The 17,767-nt window shown below is 39.7% G+C and overlaps 1 protein-coding gene across 12 annotated transcripts in view; it reads left to right on the top strand.

Annotated features, from left to right (window-relative positions):
• NUBPL (NUBP iron-sulfur cluster assembly factor, mitochondrial) overlaps positions 1-17,767 on the top strand; it is a 241,101-nt gene that overhangs the window by 97,131 nt on the left and 126,203 nt on the right. For 2 of the 12 annotated variants that reach the window (XM_084969032.1, XM_084969035.1), the window contains exon 7: positions 10,721-10,764. The exons of the other annotated variants lie outside the window; for them this stretch is intronic. In XM_084969032.1, coding sequence (XP_084825158.1) covers positions 10,721-10,764 — 44 coding nt within the window. The remainder of the gene's footprint in view (positions 1-10,720; positions 10,765-17,767) is intronic. 12 annotated transcript variants of the gene reach the window in all.

Raw genomic sequence — 17,767 nt, 5'->3', positions numbered from 1 at the left:
AAACCATAAGTTTTTCAGAGTCTTTGAGTCAGTATCTGTTCTGCAAAGAAGTTCATTCTGTCCTTTTTTAGATTCTACATGTCAGTGATAGCATTTGATGTTGGTGTCTCATTGTCTGACTGACTTCATTTAGCATGATAATTTCTAGGTCCATCCATGTTGCTGAACATGCCGTTATTTCGTTCCTTGTAATGGCTGAGTAATATTCCATTGTGTTTATGTACCACATCTTCTTGATCCACTCCTCTGTCGGTGGACATTTAGGTGGTTTCCATGTCTTGGCTATTGCATAGAGTGCAATATACTGTTTTCCTGTATTATTTCATTTAGTCTTCACAGTTCTGGGTAATAGAATTTCACAATTTTACAATTTTCCTTATTTTACAAACGAAGAAACTGAGGTATAAAGAGATTAAATAATGGGCAGGGTCCCACAAATAATCTCTCTGATTCTGAGGCCAAGCTTTTAGCTAAACTGTGCAACTGAAGTCTTAAAGGTTTAAGTTTTCACTTAAAAGAGTGAAAACATACTCTAATATCATTTCTGAAATGCTAATGAGTGTTAGTATATAAAGAGTTTTCCTTTGTCTTTTGGCTGCAGATTTTATATTTTATCCTTTTTCCTTATAGGCCATATCTGAGAGAATGTCTTGGTAAATCTCTTCACAGTAACACTCTTTATTTATTTATTTATTTATTTAGGGCCATGCCCATGGCATTTGGAAGTTCCCAGGCTGGGGGTTGAATCTGAGCTGTAGCCGCTGGGCCTACACCACAACCCCAGCAACTCCAGATCTGAGCAGTATCTGTGACCTACACAACAGCTCACGGCAACGCAGGATCCTTAACCCACTGAGAGAGGCCAGGGATTAAACCTGCGTCCTCACGGATCCTAGTTAGATTTGTTTCCGCTGCACCATGATGGGAACTACAGCAACCATTACTTAAATGCCCTCTTCTCATCCCACTTCAATTGCATTTTTGTTAATTTTGAAAATACTTTATTTTAGTATAGTTTTTATATGAGAGTGAGTTATAAAGTTTTTTCAGTAGTGTTTGGTAATGAGAAGTTTGACAAACCCTTCTATGTTGGATGTCAGTAACTGCAGTAATATAATTTATTTATAAAGTGCAGTACTTATAAAATGCCCTCTTTAATTAAAAAATTGGATTAAAATTGTTTTATAGGTGTTCATTATTTGGATCTGATCACACTTTGCTGAAGTACAGTGGCATTTCCTAGTTATCTAGAACAAATTGTAATACATTTAAGGGAAATGACTTTCTGTCTCAGTGATATAGTGACTCTCTGTTACATCCAGATTAAAACTCAGCAGCGCTTTTCTTTTTTTTTTTTTTTTTTATTTTTAGGACCATACCTGGGGCATATGCAGGTTCCTAGGCTAGGGGGTAAATTGGAGCGATAGCTGCTGGCCTACACCACAACCACAGCAATGCCAGATCTGAGCCGCGTCAGTAACCTACACCACAGTTCGTGGCAACACCATATCCTTAACCCAGTGAGAGAGGCCAGGGATCAAACCTGCATCCTCATGGATGCTAGTCAGATTCATTTCCACTTAGCCATGATGGGAACTCCAACATTACTTTTCTTAGTAGTTATTTGTTGAGGCTTCTTCACTGCTAAGAGGAATTATGGGATCAGAGAGCTGTTAGTATTGCAGTTACCATTGTTACTATTCAGTGACAAATTTCAGCTAACCTCAGATATTGAGTTCTTTTCCAGTCATTTTTGTCCCTTGCAAACAGGTTGATTTAGGGCTAACAGATACAGCAGTTTAGACCAAGATAAAGTTGGAGGGTTCCCACAAGACTGCCCTCACTTCTAACACCAGTTGTAAATTGGGGGGGTTCCAGAGACCATCCTTAGATTCACTAATTTTGCTAGAATGACTCACAGAACTCACTGAAAGCCACTATATTCATGGGTACAGTTTGCTACATGGAAAGGGAACAGATTAAAATCAACCAAAGGAAGAAGCTCATGGGGCAGTGTGGGAAAAAATTACCTAGTACGGAGCTTCCCTTGCTTCCATTGTCTTCTCCCTATGGAGTCAGGATACATAACTCTCCTGGCATTGACATGTGATACCGTGCATGGAGTGTTGCCAACCAAGGAAGCTCAGGGTTTTTATTAGGACTCTGTGACATGATCATTACTGATTATCCATGTGGCTGTTCTCAATCTTTAGTTGTCAGCCCCTTCAAGCCTGATCCAAAGCCCTCATCCTAAATCACATTGTTACTACCAGGTTAGCCCAAAGCCCCAGGCAAACATAGACCTTGGAGATAACTTCCTAGAAGCTGAGGTCAAAACCAAGTTTTAATGGGGCCTGGTTGAGCAAGGTTAAATTTTTTACTGTATAAATATATTAATAAAACTGGTCTCCAGAATGAATGTATGTCTAAAACTAAGCTTGGATATTAACCTATTATATGGAAAGCATTGTTACTAAGAATCTCTAGGTATTGTAACTAGGTATGGGGATTCCTTGAAAGTACAATTTTTTTTCTTAGCTTTAGAGAGGTTTTTGAAAGCTTGGGCCTGCTAATTTTGTTATACCCCATATTCCTGTCACTCTTGGGTAACTGCCTGAAGAGAAGACTTTCTGGTCATTAAAATTTTTTTCTTTTCTTTGCACTTAGGACTTTCTCTCTCTTAATCTAAACTTACCTTCCTCTTCCCAGATTTTTGTTTCATGATTCTGGAACTTCAACTTATATTAAATGACTTCTCCTTAATATCTTTAACTGAAAACTCCTCTGTCTCATTGCCTTAATTGAAAACTGCCAATTCCTTCCAGACACTGCTTTTCATGAAGTCTTACTGAGTAGATGTAGCTCTTCTCTCACTTACTGTGTACTTATGAGGTTTATAGTAAGGTTTGACACATCTCTTATTTCCTAGGAATCTTCTGCTCTAGTACTTCTTCATATGTATATTCTTTTTTGATAGTCCTGGTTATTAAAAGTATAATCACCTTTTCCCTTTCTTTATTATTACTTTTTTCATTTCTTAAAGACATTGACACTTCCTTTCACTCCAGTTCTAGCTACCGTCTTGGATGACTTCAGAGTCCATGTGGACAATCCAGTTAACATCCTAGCCTTTCAATTCCTTCACCTTCTTATGCAAATGCCCTCAACCTCCATTCTGTGTCAGCCATCCATTCTCATGGTATACCCTCGGTCTTGTCCCCTAGAAGTACTCATTTTACTTGTCTTAATACCTTTTCATCCTTTTTGCCTTCTTTTTATGGCTACTACAACCCGGGTGCTTTGACTATCCACTCTGTCTGCCTTTTCATCCTTTTCATTTCTTTCCTAATATAGGTATACATGTCTTATTATTTCACTGGCTTGCTTATAATTTTAGCTTCTTTGTACCCTTTCCATTGTACCACCCACTTTAATTCCAGCCTATGGATTCAAGCATTCTGCTTTCTCTATTGTTACTCTCAGGCTGCAGGATCCTGCTTTTGAAGTCCTTGTAAATGGCACTATGAATTAATGATTTCTAACATTGACTGAATCCTCTGTTTCTCAGTAATCCCTAAGAAATTTTGTTTGTTTTTCCTCTCTTGCCTAGAAAGCTGTTATCCTAGACAGCCATGTCTTGTGTTCTCCATGGGAACTATTTTAAAATCTGATTTTGTTATTCTGAAGGCCTCTCTTCTTCTACCTTCCCCTTCACTTTTATTGCATGATCCCATTTTTGTGCTTAACACATGAAATTTATATGGTACAAACGTTCTTATCTCCCATCTAGCCCTCTTGCAAAACTGCCTGTATCTGAACTCATTCCTGCCCTCTTCTTTTTTGTGTCTTTGGCTTCTTTCTTTTTACTAACACTTCACATCAGGATGTAAACAAGCATGTGGCAAAGAGTATTGGCTGGCTATGTTAAAGTCATTCCTAACCTCTGTCTCCCTTACTGCCTCAAAATTGAGTTTAAATTTCTCAGCCTCTCTAATAGCTAAGAGTGGCCACATGACTAAGTCCTGACCAGTGAGATGTAAGGGAAAGTCTGATGGGCAGCAGGGTATGGGTTAAGGAGGCTCTAGATAAGGTGTTCAGCCTCCTGACAGAGAGACAAAATTTGTTCTTTCCCTTTCTTTCTGTTGGGAATATGTTGTAAGGACATGATTCCTTGGTCTGAGGACAATTACTGAGTTTCCAAAAAACCCTCCAAAAAACCAACCCCAAGATTCATCTACTTTCAGACATTTTGTTAAATAAACAGCACATGTCCTAAATGGCTTACTCTTTGTTCAGATTTTCTGTTACTTGCATTCGAAAGCATCTTAATTTATGTTGCGTACATTTGTCCCAGTAAAATACCAAAACCCAGCAACTTTGTTTTGACTCTACTGGATGCTAGTCTAATTTTTCTTCTCCCTTGTGGGCAAGCCTCTTGAAACAATTTTCTTTTTTTTAAATTTAATTTTATTTTTTTAAACTAAAGTATAGTTGATTTACAGTGTTGTGTCAATTTCGGCTGTACAGCAAAGTGACCCAGTCATATATATATACATAACATTCTTTTTCTCATATTATCTTCTAACATGTTCTATCACAAGTGATTGAATATATTTCCCTTTACTATACAGCAGGACCCCATTGCTTATTAATTCTAAATGTAATAGTTTGGTTTGCACCTACCAACTCCAAACTCCCCATCCATCCCACTCCCTCCCACCTCCCTGTTGGCAACCACAAGTCTGTTCTCTGTGTCTCTGAGTCTGTTTCTGTTTTGTAAATAGGTTCATGTGTGCCATATTTTAGATTCCGCATATAAGTGATATCACATGGTATTTCTCTTTCTCTTTCCCATTTATTTCATTTAGTATGATAATCTCTAGTTGCATCCATGTTGCTGTGAATGGCATTATTTCACTCTTTTTTATGTTCAATAGTATTCCATTGTATATATGTACCACATCTTCAATCCATTCATCTATTGATTATTAGGCTGATGATGACTTCATAGAGCACCTTTGGGAGTGTTACTTCTTCAGTTTTTTGGAAAAGTTTGAGAAGGATAGGTACAAGTTCTTCTCTAAATGTTTGGTTGAATTGGCCTGTGAAGCCATTTGGTCCTGGACTTGTTTGTAGGGAGTGTTTTTATTACATACTCAATTTCATTTCTAGTGATTGGTCTGTTCAAATTATCTGTTTCTTCTTGATCCAGTTTTGGTGGTCTGTATGTCTCTAGAAAGTTCCTTGTTTCTTCTAGGTTATCAAATTTGTTGGCATATAATTGTTCGTAATATTTTCTTTTTTTTTATAATTTTTTTTTATTTTCCCACTGTACAGCAAGGGGGTCAGATTATTCTTACATATATACATTACAATTACATTTTTCCCCCACCCTTTCTTCTGTTGCAACATGAGTATCTAGACAAAGGTCTCAATGCTATTCAGCAGGATCTCCTTGTAAATCTATTCTAAGTTGTGTTTGATAAGCCCAAGCTCCCGATCCCTCCCACTCCCTCCCCCTCCCATCAGGCAGCCACAAGTCTCTTCTCCAAGTCCATGATTTTCTTTTCTGAGGAGATGTTCATTTGTGCTGGATATTAGATTCCAGTTATAAGTGATATCATATGGCATTTGTCTTTGTCTTTCTGGCTCATTTCACTCAGTATGAGAGTCTCTAGTTCCATCCATGTTGCTGCAAATGGCATTATGTCATTCTTTTTTATGGCTGAGTAGTATTGCATTGTATATATATACCACATTTTCCGAATCTAATCCTCTGTCGATGGACATTTGGGTTGTTTCCATGTCCTGGCTATTGTGAATAGTGCTGCAATGAACATGCGGGTGCATGTGTCTCTTTTAAGTAGAGTTTTGTCCGGATAGATGCCCAAGAGTGGGATTGCGGGGTCATATGGAAGTTCCATGTATAGATTTCTAAGGTCTCTCCAAACTGTTCTCCATAGTGGCTGTACCAGTTGACATTCCCACCAGCAGTGCAGGAGGGTTCCCTTTTCTCCACAGCCCCTCCAGCACTTGTTATTTGTGGATTTATTAATGATGGCCATTCTGACTGGTGTGAGGTGGTATCTCATGGCTGTTTTGATTTGCATTTCTCTTATAGTCAGCGATGTTGAGCATTTTTTCATGTGTTTGTTGGCCATCTGTATATCTTCTTTGGAGAAATGTCTATTCAGGTCTTTTGCCCATTTTTCCATTGATTGGTTGGTTTTTTTGCTGTTGGGTTGTATAAGTTGTTTATATATTCTAGAGATTAAGCCCTTGTCAGTGGCATCATTTGAAACTATTTTCTCCCATTCTGTAAGTTGTCTTTTTGTTTTCTTTTTGGTTTCCTTTGCTGTGCAAAAGCTTTTCAGTTTGATGAGGTCCCATGGGTTTATTTTTCCTCTAATTTCTATTGCTTTGGGAGACTGACCTTAGAAAATATTCATGATGTTGATGTCAGAGAGTGTTTTGCCTATGTTTTATTCTAGAAGTTTGATGGTGTCCTGTCGTATATTTAAGTCTTTCAGCCATTTGGAGTTTATTTTTGTGCATGGTGTGAGGGTGTGTTCTGGTTTCATTGCTTTGCATGCAGCTGTCCAGGTTTCCCAACAATGCTTGCTGAATAGACTTTCTTTTTCCCATTTTATGTTCTTGCCTCCCTTGTCAAAGATTAATTGCCCATAGGTGTCAGGGTTTATTTCCAGATTCTCTATTCTGTTCCATTGGTCTGTCTGTCTGTTTTGATACCAGTACCACACTGCTTTGATGACTGTGGCTTTGTAGTATTTCTTGAAGTCTGGGAGAGTTATGCCTCCTGCTTGGTTTTTGTTTCTCAGGATTGCTTTGGCGATTCTGGGTCTTTTGTTGTTCCATATAAATGTTTGGATTGTTTGTTCTAGTTCTGTGAAAAATGTCCTGGGTAATTTGATAGGGATTGCATTGAATCTGTAGATTGCTTTGGGTAGTATGGCCATTTTTACAATATTAATTTTTCCAATCCAGGAACGTGGAATATCTTTCCATTTCTTTACATCTTCTTTGATTTCTTTGATTAAGGTTTTATAGTTCTCGGCATATAGGTCCTTTACCTCCTTGGTCAGGTGTATTCCGAGGTATTTGATTTTGTGAGATACAATTTTAAAAGGTATCGTATTTTTGTATTCCTTTTCTAATGTTTCATTGCTGGTATACAGAAATGCAACTGACTTCTGAATGTTAATCTTATATCCTGCTACTTTGCTGAATTTATTAATCAGTTCAAGGAGTTTTGGGGTTGAGTCCTTAGGGTTTTCGATGTATAGTATCATGTCATCTGCATACAGTGACAGTTTTATCTCTTCTCTTCCTATATGGATGCCTTTTATTTCTTTTGTTTGTCTAATTGCTGTGGCTAGGACTTCCAATACTATATTGAATAGCAGTGGTGAGAGTGGGCATCCCTGCCTTGTTCCAGATTTGAGTGAGAAGGCTTTCAGTTTTTCCCCATTGAGGATTATATTTGCTGTGGGTTTATCATAAATGGCTTTGATTATATTCAGGAATGTTCCCTTTATACCCACTTTGGCGAGGGTCTTGATCATGAATGGATGTTGGACTTTGTCAAATGCTTTTTCTGCGTCTATTGAGATGATCATATGATTTTTGACTTTTTTTTTGTTAATGTGGTGTATGATGCTGATTGATTTGCGTATGTTGAACCATCCTTGTGAACCTGAGATGAACCCAACCTGGTCATGGTGTATAAATTTTTTGGTATGTTGTTGGATTCGGTTGGCTAAGATTTTGTTGAGAATTTTTGCATCTATATTCATCAATGATATTGGGCGATAGTTTTCTTTTTTGGTGGTATCTCTGTCTGGTTTTGGAATGAGGGTGATGGTGGCCTCATAGAATGTCTTTGGGAGTATTCCTTCTTCTTCAACCTTTTGAAAGAGTTTAAGGAGGATGGGCACCAATTCCTCTTTATATGTTTGATAGAATTCACCTGTGAAGCCATCTGGTCCTGGACTTTTATTTGTAGGGAGTGACTTTATGACCTCTTCAATTTCATTTCTAGTGATTGGTCTGTTCAGTTGGTCTGTTTCTGCTTGATTCAGTTTTGGCAGGCTGTAAGATTCTAGAAAATTGTCCATTTCTTCCAGATTGTCAAACTTGTTGCCGTATAGTTGTTCATAGTATTCTCTTATGGTTTTTTGTATTTCTGCTGTATCCGTTGTGATTTCTCCTTTTTCATTTATAATTTTGGTGATTTGAGTTCTTTCTCTCCTCTTTTTAGTGAGTCTGGCCAGGGGTTTGTCAATTTTGTTCACCTTTTCAAAGAACCAGCTCTTGGTTTTATTAATTGTCTCTATTGTTTTTTGAGTCTGTATTTTATTGATTTCTTCTTTGATCTTTATAATTTCCTTCCTTCTGCTGACTTTAGGACTTTTTTGTTCTTCTTTTTCTAGTTCGTTTAGGTGGAGGGTTAAGTTGTCAATCTGGGATCTTTCTTCTTTTTTGAGAAAGGCCTGTATTGCTATAAATTTCCCTCTGAGCACTGCTTTCGCAGCATCCCATAGATTTTGAGAGGTTGTGTGTCTTCATTATCATTTGTTTCAAGGTAGTTTTTAATTTCCTTTTTGATTTCCTCATTGACCCATTGGTTTTTTAGTAGCATGTTGTTTAGTCTCCATGTAGTAGGTTTTTTCTCTTTGCTTTTCCCATGGTTGGTTTCTAATTTCATGGCATTGTGGTCAGAGAAGATACTTGAGATAATTTCTACGCTCCTAAATTTATTGAGATTCGCTTTGTGTCCCAATATGTGGTCGATTCTTGAGAATGTTCCATGAGCATTTGAGAAGAATGTGTATTCTGCTTTTTTTGGATGTAGTGTCCTGAAGATATCAATTAAGTCTAACTTTTCTATTGTTTCCTTTAGGATCTCTGTTGCTTTATTGGTTTTCTGTCTAGAGGATCTGTCCATTGATGTGAGGGGGGTATTAATGTCTCCTACTATGATTGTATTCTCATCAATATCTCCCTTTATGTCTGTTAATATTTGTTGTATGTATCTGGGTGCTCCTATATTTGGGGTATATATGTTGATGATAGTAACATCCTCTCCTTGGATGGATCCCTTAATCATTAAGTAGTGTCCTTCTTTGTCTTTCTTTATGTCTTTTGTTGTAAAGTCTATTTTGTCTGATATGAGCGTTGCGACTCCTGCTTTTCTGTCATGTCTATTGGCGTGAAATATTTTTCCCCACCCTTTCACTTTCAATCTATATGTATCTTTTGTCCTAAGGTGAGTTTCTTGTAGGCAGCATATTGAAGGTTTTTGCCTTTTTATCCACTTAGCCACTCTGTCTTTTGATTGGGGCATTCAGTCCATTGACATTTAAGGTGATAATTGATAGATGATTATTTATTGCAATTTGAACCTCGTGTTCCAGTTGATTCTATGGTTCTCCATTCTTCCTTTCTTTTTTTTTTTTTTGATTGGATGGTCTCCTGTTATTATCTGCTTGAGTGTATTTTTTTTTTTTCATTTTTTGCAAATGCAATATTTGGTTTTGGCTTGTGGTTGCCCTGTTTTTTAAGTATGCTAACCCCTTCCCATAATTGTGTGTTTTAGCCTGATGGTCCTGTAAGTTCAAACACTTCATTACTATATTAAAATTAAGAAGAGAAACATACAAACAAACAAAAAGGGTTATTTACCTCCTGACATCCCTTACCCACATTTTATGGTTTTGATGACTCTTTTTTATTTTTTTCTTTTTAATTTTATTTTGTTTGAAGCATGTTCATGATTAAATCTGTATGCTGGCTTATTTGAGTGACTGCTCTCTGATTGCGGTTTCCTCAGTCCTAGTTCTTCCTCTTCTTCTTTTTTTTTTTTTTTTTTTTTTTTTCTTCCCTTTCCTTCCTTTCTTTTTGGTTTAGAGAAGCCCTTTCAATATTTCCTTTAACCTGGGTTTTGTGTTGCTGTATTCTTTAAGTTTTTGTTTGTTGGAAAAAAATTTTATTTCCCCTTCTATTTTAAATGATATTCTTGCTGGATAGAGTATTCTAGGTTGCATATTTTTTCCTTTCAGCACTTTAAATATCTCTTGCCATTCCCTCCTGGCCTGTAGTGTTTCTGTAGAGAAATCAGCTGATATTCTTATGGGGGTTCCCTTGTAGGTAACATTCTGTTTTCTCTTGCTGCCTTTAGGATCCTCTCTTTATCACTAACTTTTGCCATTTTTATTATGATGTGTCTTGCTGTGGGTCTATTTGGGTTCAGTTTGTTTGGGGCCCTCTGTGCTTCTTGTATCTTGAACCCAGTATCCTTTAGATTTGGGAAGTTTCCATCGATAATTTCTTCAAATATATTTTCCATCCCCTTATCTTTTTCTACTCCTTCTGGAATTCCTATTATGCGTAGATTGGCCCGCTTTATATTATCCCATAGGTCTCTTATATTGCTTTCCAGTTTTTTGATTTGGTTTTCTGTCTGTTGACCGGATTGAGTGATTTCCATTATTCTATCTTCCATACCACTGATTCGTTCTTCTGCATTATTCATTCTGGTTTTTACTGCCCCTAGTTCCGTTTGCATCTCTGCAAATAAATGTTCTAGTTTTTCTTGGCTCCTCCTTATATTTTCTAGTTCCTTTCTGAGGGTATCTGCATTACTGTTCATATCTTCTCTTAATTCCTTCATTATTTTCACTATTTCTCTTTTGAACTCCAGGTCTGTCAGACTGCCGAGATCTGTTTCATTGCTGACTGTTTTAGGTGAGTTCTCCTGTTGGTTTGACTGGGGGTGGTTTCTCAGCTTCTTCATCTTGCTTGTTGTTTTCTTTCTCCTGAGGGATTTGTACTCTCCGTGATCGGGCAGTGTTTGCCTTGTCACTGCCGTGGAATATTTCCTGAGGGCTGGCGTTGTTGGTCAATCTTTTTTGAGGCAGTGTGGCTTTTCTGGAGTGTTGATGGGGCTAACAGTGTTTCTTTGACGCAAAGGAGGGCTTCCTGAGGGCAGACAGGACTGGGAGGTCCACACCACGATGGTAGCAGATTTCACTTGGTCATACAGAGCTTGCTCTGGTGTTTTTAGGCTGTGGGGTTCTTGCAGGGGGTTGGCGGTGTTGGGCAGCTGTTCCTCAGGAGCACAGCACCCCCTGGGGGCTGGAGCATCTATCTGGGTCACTGAGAACCTAAGAGGCTCTTCCCTAGGGCAGCCCAACTCAGAAGGACGGCCTGAGAGTGTAGGTGGATCTTTTCACAGTCTGGCCGAGCTTGTTGCAGCTTTTCTGGGCTGCAGGGGCTCTTCCAGGGGGCTGGTGGTGCTGAGCAGCTATTCTGCGGGAGTGGGGTACCCCCTGGGGGCTTGGGCGGGTAGCAGGGGCGCTGGAAACCCAATAGGCTCCTCCCCCGGGCAGCCCAACTCAGAAAGACCATCTGAGATCTTTTCCCGACTTGGCCAGGCTTGTTGCAGCTTTTCTGAGCTGCAGGGGGTCCTGCCTGGAGCTGGCAGTCCTATGCAGCTGATCCACTAGGGCACCCCCTAGGGGCTTGGGCGGGTGGCAGGGCCGTTGGAAACCCAGGAGGCTCCTCCCCGGGGCAGCCTGACTCAGAAAAACCGTCTGAGATCTTTTCCCGACTCGGCCAGGCTTGTTGCAGCTTTTCTGGGCTGCAGGGGGTCCTGCCTGGAGCTGGCAGTCCTATGCAGCTGATCCACTAGGGCACCCCCTGGGGGCTTGGGCGGGTAGCAGGGCCGTTGGAAACCCAAGAGGCTCCTCCCTGGGGCAGGCTGACTCAGAAAAACCGTCCGAGAATTAGGCAGATCTATTCACAGCCTGGCTAGGCTTGTTCTAGCTTTTCTGGGCTGCAGGCCTTTTCTCGGGGGCTGGTGATGTTTGGTGCTGCTCTGCGGAAGTGTAGCCCCTCCAAAGGGCAAGCAGGCCTGTGCAGGAACAGCCCCTGCGGTGGTAGGCTTCAGGCCATTGTTGAGGCCAGCCCTCCTGGATGACAGGCAGCCCCAGGTCTGGTGAGAGCGTAGGGGATGGCGGGGGTGGGGGGAGGGGATGCACTAGGAAGCACAGCTTTCAGCTAGCTAGCGGGCCTGTAAGCTTGCTGTGGCTGGGGGGTATTCTATGGGGACCCACCCCTTCTTCTCTCCCCTCCCCAGCACGGGCGCAGACCAGGCTCTTCTCCCAGGTTCCCTCTGATACGGCTTTCCACTTCCCCGCCCCTAGAGTATTGTTCCCTTCCTCTGCGACAGCTTTATTTTCTAGTCTCCCAGGCAGTCTCTGCCCCATCAAATGGTTTCTAGACCTCCCAAGCAGTTTCTGCTCCGCCCCGTCCCCCCAGCCCGTTCTCAGGGTCTAACCTCTGGAGCCGAGGTCTCGGTGCCCAGCCCCCATCCAGGCGTCCCCCGTCCCTTTCCCGGGGACTAACCTCTGGAGCCGAGATCTCGGTGCCCAGCCCCCACCCAGGTGTCCCCCGGCCCTTTCTCAGGGACTAACCTCTGGAGCCGAGGATTCGGTGCCCAGCCCCCACCCAGGTGTCTCAATTTTTGGTGACTGTGCCCATAGTTCAGATGGTCCATTCGGTTCTTGATCGGCTTTTCCGTACTCCAGCTTACTACTACACTCTTCTCTGCATCTGGAGATTCCTCCAGTTTGTTTGATCTCTCCCCCTTGTAGGTGACTTTCCAGGGTGCGGGATCCCCTTCTCCTCCGCAATTCCCTTTTGGGAACTCCTGTCCCGCTCGGATTCACCTTCTCTCACTCTCCTCTTTTCTCCCGTTCTGCCCAGTAATGTTACGAACTTCTCGCTGTTATTGGAGTTTAGGTTCCTCTGCCAGCGATTGGTTGCTATTCTGTGCGAGTCATTTATTCTGTAGATGTGCTTTTTTTGTTGTGTTTGTGGGAGAGGGCGAGCATGTCCCCCTACTCCTCCGCCATGTTGTCCCATAATATTTTCTTAAGGTTTTTTTTTTTTTTTGTATCTCTGCAGTATCAGTTTGAGTTTTCTCCTTTTTCATTTTTTTTATATAATGATTTTTATTTTTTTCATTATAGCTGGTTTACAGTGTTCTGTCAATTTTCTGCTATGTAGCATGGTGACCCAGTTATACATACATGTATAGATTCTTTTTTCTCACATTATCATGCTCCATCATAAGTTACTAGACATAGTTCCCAGTGCTACACAGCAGGATCTCATTGCTTATCCATTCCAAAGTAAATAGTCTGCATCTATTAACCCCAAGTTCCCAATCCATCCCACTCCCTCCACTTCCCCCTTGGTAACCACAAGTCTCATCTCCAAGTCCATAATTTTCTTTTCTGTGCAAACTATAAAACATTAATCAAGGAAATTAAAGAAGATGCAAAGAAATAGAAAGATATTCCATGATCCTGTGTTGGAAGAATTAATATTGTAAAAATGGCCATACTACCCAAAGCAATCTACAGATTCAATGCAATCCCTATCAAATTACCCAGGACATTTTTCACAGAACTAGAACAAACAATCCAAACATTTATATGGAACCACAAAAGACCCAGAATTGCCAAAGTAATCCTGAGGAACAAAAACCAAGCAGGAGGCATGACTCTCCCAGACTTTTTCATTTCTTATTTTTGTTTATTTGGGTTCTCTCTCTCCTTTTCTTTATGAGTCCAGCCAGAGGTTTGTCAATTTTGTTTGCCCTTTCAAAGAAACAGGTCTTGTTTTTAATTGATTTTTTTTTAAATCTCTATTTTATTGATTTCTTCTCTGATCTTTATGATTTCCTTTCCTCTGCTGACTTTAGGTTTGTTATTTCTTTCTTTTCTTTTTTTTTTTTTTTTTTTTTTTTTTTTAGGGCCACACCTGTGGTATTTGAAAAGTTTTGGGCTAGGGGTCGATTTGGAGCTGCAACTGCTGGCCTTTGCCACAGCCACAGCATCACAGGATCTGAGCTGCATCTGTGAATTACACCAGTGCTCTATCCTTAACCCAGTGAGTGATTCCAGGGATTGAACTTGCATCTTCATCTTTCATCTTCTCTTTCTCATTCTACTTCACAGTTAATTCTTTCTCTGCTAATTTAATAAACATTAGTCCTTAGCACAGGTAAAATTATCCCAGTGGATAGGCTTAGAAACTAAGTAACAACAGAGTTTAAAGCCTTTACAATTCATCTCTTGGAATCCCTTCTGATCTTGTGCTTTCCCTGGGCAATGTCCCAAGCCCAAATATCATATTCATCCCAAATATCTCTTCTGAGTGCTAGACACACACATCCCATGTGTAACTACCAGTTGAATAGCTCTGTTTGTCCCATGGATATCTCAAAGTCATGAAGTCTAGGTTAGAGATCAGCACTGTCCCACTTACATCTCAAATTCCTTGTTTGCGACAAAGACTCAGTGACTGACGCTATCATCCACCTACTTCTTCAGGCCAAAATCCTGGGTATCATGTTATTCATCCTTTTTCTTGCACTGCTCAAATTAATTGTGTTCTGTTCTCCCATCTCTGCTGCTTCCCTTCCCCCACTGTAGTCCAACTCCATCTCTCTCCCTTGGGAAAGCTGTAACAGACTTCATTTCTTTATCTCTCTGTAGTCTGAGATTATCTGGCCAGTCTTTCTTAAATGCAGATTTCATCATGTACTTTCCTGAGTTAGACTCTTTAGTGATAGCTTGTTGTTTTCTGGACAAAAGTTCAAAATCCAACTTTGGAAATAACCTTTTTATTTTTTTATTGTTATTTCCCCTACCACAATTTTTTTTTTCCCACTGTGCAGCATGGGGACCCAGTTACACATACATGTATACATACTTTTTTCTCCCATTGCTATGTTCCGTTGTAAGTATCTAGACATAGTTCTCAGTGCTACACTGCAGGATCTCATTGTTAATCCATTCCAAGAACAATAGTTTGCATCCATTAACCCCAAGCTCCCAATCCATCCCACTCCATCCCACTCCCTCCCCCCGGGCAACCACAAGTCTGTTCTCCAAGTCCAATAACCTTCTTGATCTGATCACAGCTTATTTCCCTACTCCCACACTGTGTTCCAGATATCCTAAACTATTTTCTAGTTCTGGATTAATTTTGCTCTCCTACCTCTAGGACTTCCCTCATGCTTTTCCTTCTTGCTGGAATACTGTCTTCTATCACTCCATCTAGTCCTTCAGGTTTTCGCCTAGGTGTTCTGTCTTTGGAAAAGCCTTCTGTGATAACCTTGTCCCCCATACTAAGCTCCTGTGTGCTTGCAGGGCCTTGAAAGGGCCACCCTCTCTTGACTCAGGGCCTTTGTACTTGCTGACTCTTCTGCCTTCTGTCTCTTCCCGGCCTCTCCTCTCTTGCTGTTCATTACAAATAATGCTCTGTGGTGATCCTACTTTTTGCTCCATCACAGCTCAGAAATCCTTCTCTTTACTTTGTGAAATTTGAAACAATTTTATTGCATTCTTATGTTTTAGAAATTTAGCATTTGGAACAGTTTGCTTTTAATTTGTATCTCCTACCTTAATCCAAGACTTCAAAAACAAAACAAAACCTAAGCCTGTTCTTTAGCTTTATGCTTCTCCAAGCAAGCTGACATTGCCTAACTTGAGAATCGATTATGTGCCAGAAGTCAGCTGATGCTGTTTGTACAAAAAAAAAAAAAAAAAAAAAAAAAGGCATTTGCAGCTTTCAGCTCTAGCCACTGAACCTGACAAGCTCTGACATCTCTTCTCTTGGCTGCCTCTCACTTCTTTTTCTGTTTCCATGGAAATGGACATCAGATCACAGACACATAGTAAGATACTGGTGGCTAATTGCTGTTGCAGATTTTGAATTCTCTTTGTTTGCGGAGTGATTATTTTAGTGACTCTTGCCCACTGTGTAGTATGTTGTAGTTAGCTAAAGCATCTAAGGTGGTTTCTGGGTTTGAGAGCTAGCCAATATTTCCCAAGTGTCACTAACTAGTATCTTAAAAGTGTATGACCTGTTTCAACTCTCAGGGAAAATATATTTTAATTTAAGAACTGTAATCTTGTCACATTTCAAGCCAGGAGATCTGGCCTTAGTCCCAGATCTGTTTCTGTCTTACTGTTTGACCTCGGTCAATTTCATTATATTTATTGAATGAGCCCATTGCTGCTACTTAGCCCTGGGGCTTCTTTACAAATGTCTCAGAGAAAAGACTGCTTCTCTACCAGTGTGTTTTAATAGAAAACATAGAAATAAGATGTACAACTAATTTAAGTTAACAAAACCAAGCCAGGTTTTTAAATGTCTGAAATGGAAAAGTGCTTTTAAATATAAACCTTTATTTTCTCCTCCTGTAAAATCATCATATGAATAAGGCTTGTCATATGGCTAGGAATATTAGGTTAAGATTTCCTTTTTAATGTACGTGTGGTTTCCCAAGACAAATACAACCTATCTTATAGCAAAGTGATTAAAATTATAGCTGAAAAATTCTACTCATTTCCTATTTAATGAAGGAAGTTACTATGTTGCTTATCTAATTGTATTTTGTTCACATTCAGGATGTATGAAGATTTGTCAGAGCCATATGCTTCTCTAGCAGGTGTATCTATACCAGGTCAGGATTTCCTAGCAAATCTAAATTTATATCTTTGGAAAGCCAGGTTTTGTTAATTGCAAAAAGGGACTGGCATGTACTTATAAAAAAGATTAGTATTTGCTGAGCCGCTTCTTCACCATATAGTGGCTGCTCTATATCAAATGAACCTGAGTAACAGAAATTGAGTATGAACAGAATAAATCTTTTTCGCATGACTACACAGAATAAAATACAGGTGTGTAGCAAACTCCCACTTGTAGTTGCATGTATACAGACATAAACCATTCATGATAATGCATTATAAATAAATGGGAAAGAATCCATTTTATACTTTGTAATTGTGGTAAATATTTCAAAAGGAAAAAAACTGCTTTGTTCAATTTGTTGTGAATGTAGTCTCCCATAGCGAACCTGCAGTAGACTTTGGGGTCTGGTCATGTCAAATTCCCTCCACTTGTGACATAGCTACAGGCTTCAGTAGATTCACCACAGGCCCCAGTGCTATAAGGTACAGTGCTTTAGAGCAAAAGTTTATTTTTAAATGAAATATATTCTGTAGTTGTTGTAGCATAATTAGACAATGAGAAAAAAACATTCAAGAAAGAAATTATAATGTCCCATTACCCCACTATCAAAGTAAGCTACTGTTGACTTTTTGGCATATTCCTTCAATCAAAATAAATTCTACCAATATGCAAAACAAAATTGGGTAATGCTGTTTGGTAACCTACTTATTTCATTTACTGTATCATGACATTTTACCCTGGGATTATATGTTCTCTAAAAGTGATTTTAATAAATATATAATATGCTGTCCTAAACAATTTTATAATTTACATAACTTTTAAGATATTAATGGATATTTAGATTGTTTTCTTACAACTGTAAGCAAGAGCCTTTAAGCTGTCTTTCTCCTATCAGTCAGTGTGGGAAGTGCCTGTATTATCTGTTTTTCTAGGCTGGTACCTCAGTAGTTTAGACTTTAATTTCTTTCTTGTCTGCCACATCTCATAGTTCTCTAAATTCCACTAATTTATCTCCCAAATATCTCTCAAATCCGTTCCTTCATCTCCGTTCTCACTATGGTGTAGCAGTCAGAGTCTTTTTCTTCTCACTGGGAGGACTGCTGTGGTCTCATCCAGACCAGAGCATCCTACCTCTTTGTTCTCTTCTTTCTGTGCATTACTCACTGCAAGGTCAACATTGTCTTTCCAAAGTGTGGAT

Source organism: Sus scrofa, chromosome 7 (assembly GCF_054392235.1).
Source record: "Sus scrofa isolate SSC_HxYL_T2T_F1_AM1 chromosome 7, Sscrofa_HxYL_maternal_Yorkshire_Landrace_v2.0, whole genome shotgun sequence".
Classification (NCBI taxonomy): Eukaryota; Metazoa; Chordata; class Mammalia; order Artiodactyla; family Suidae; genus Sus; species Sus scrofa.
This window is presented reverse-complemented; position numbering and strand designations above follow the sequence as displayed.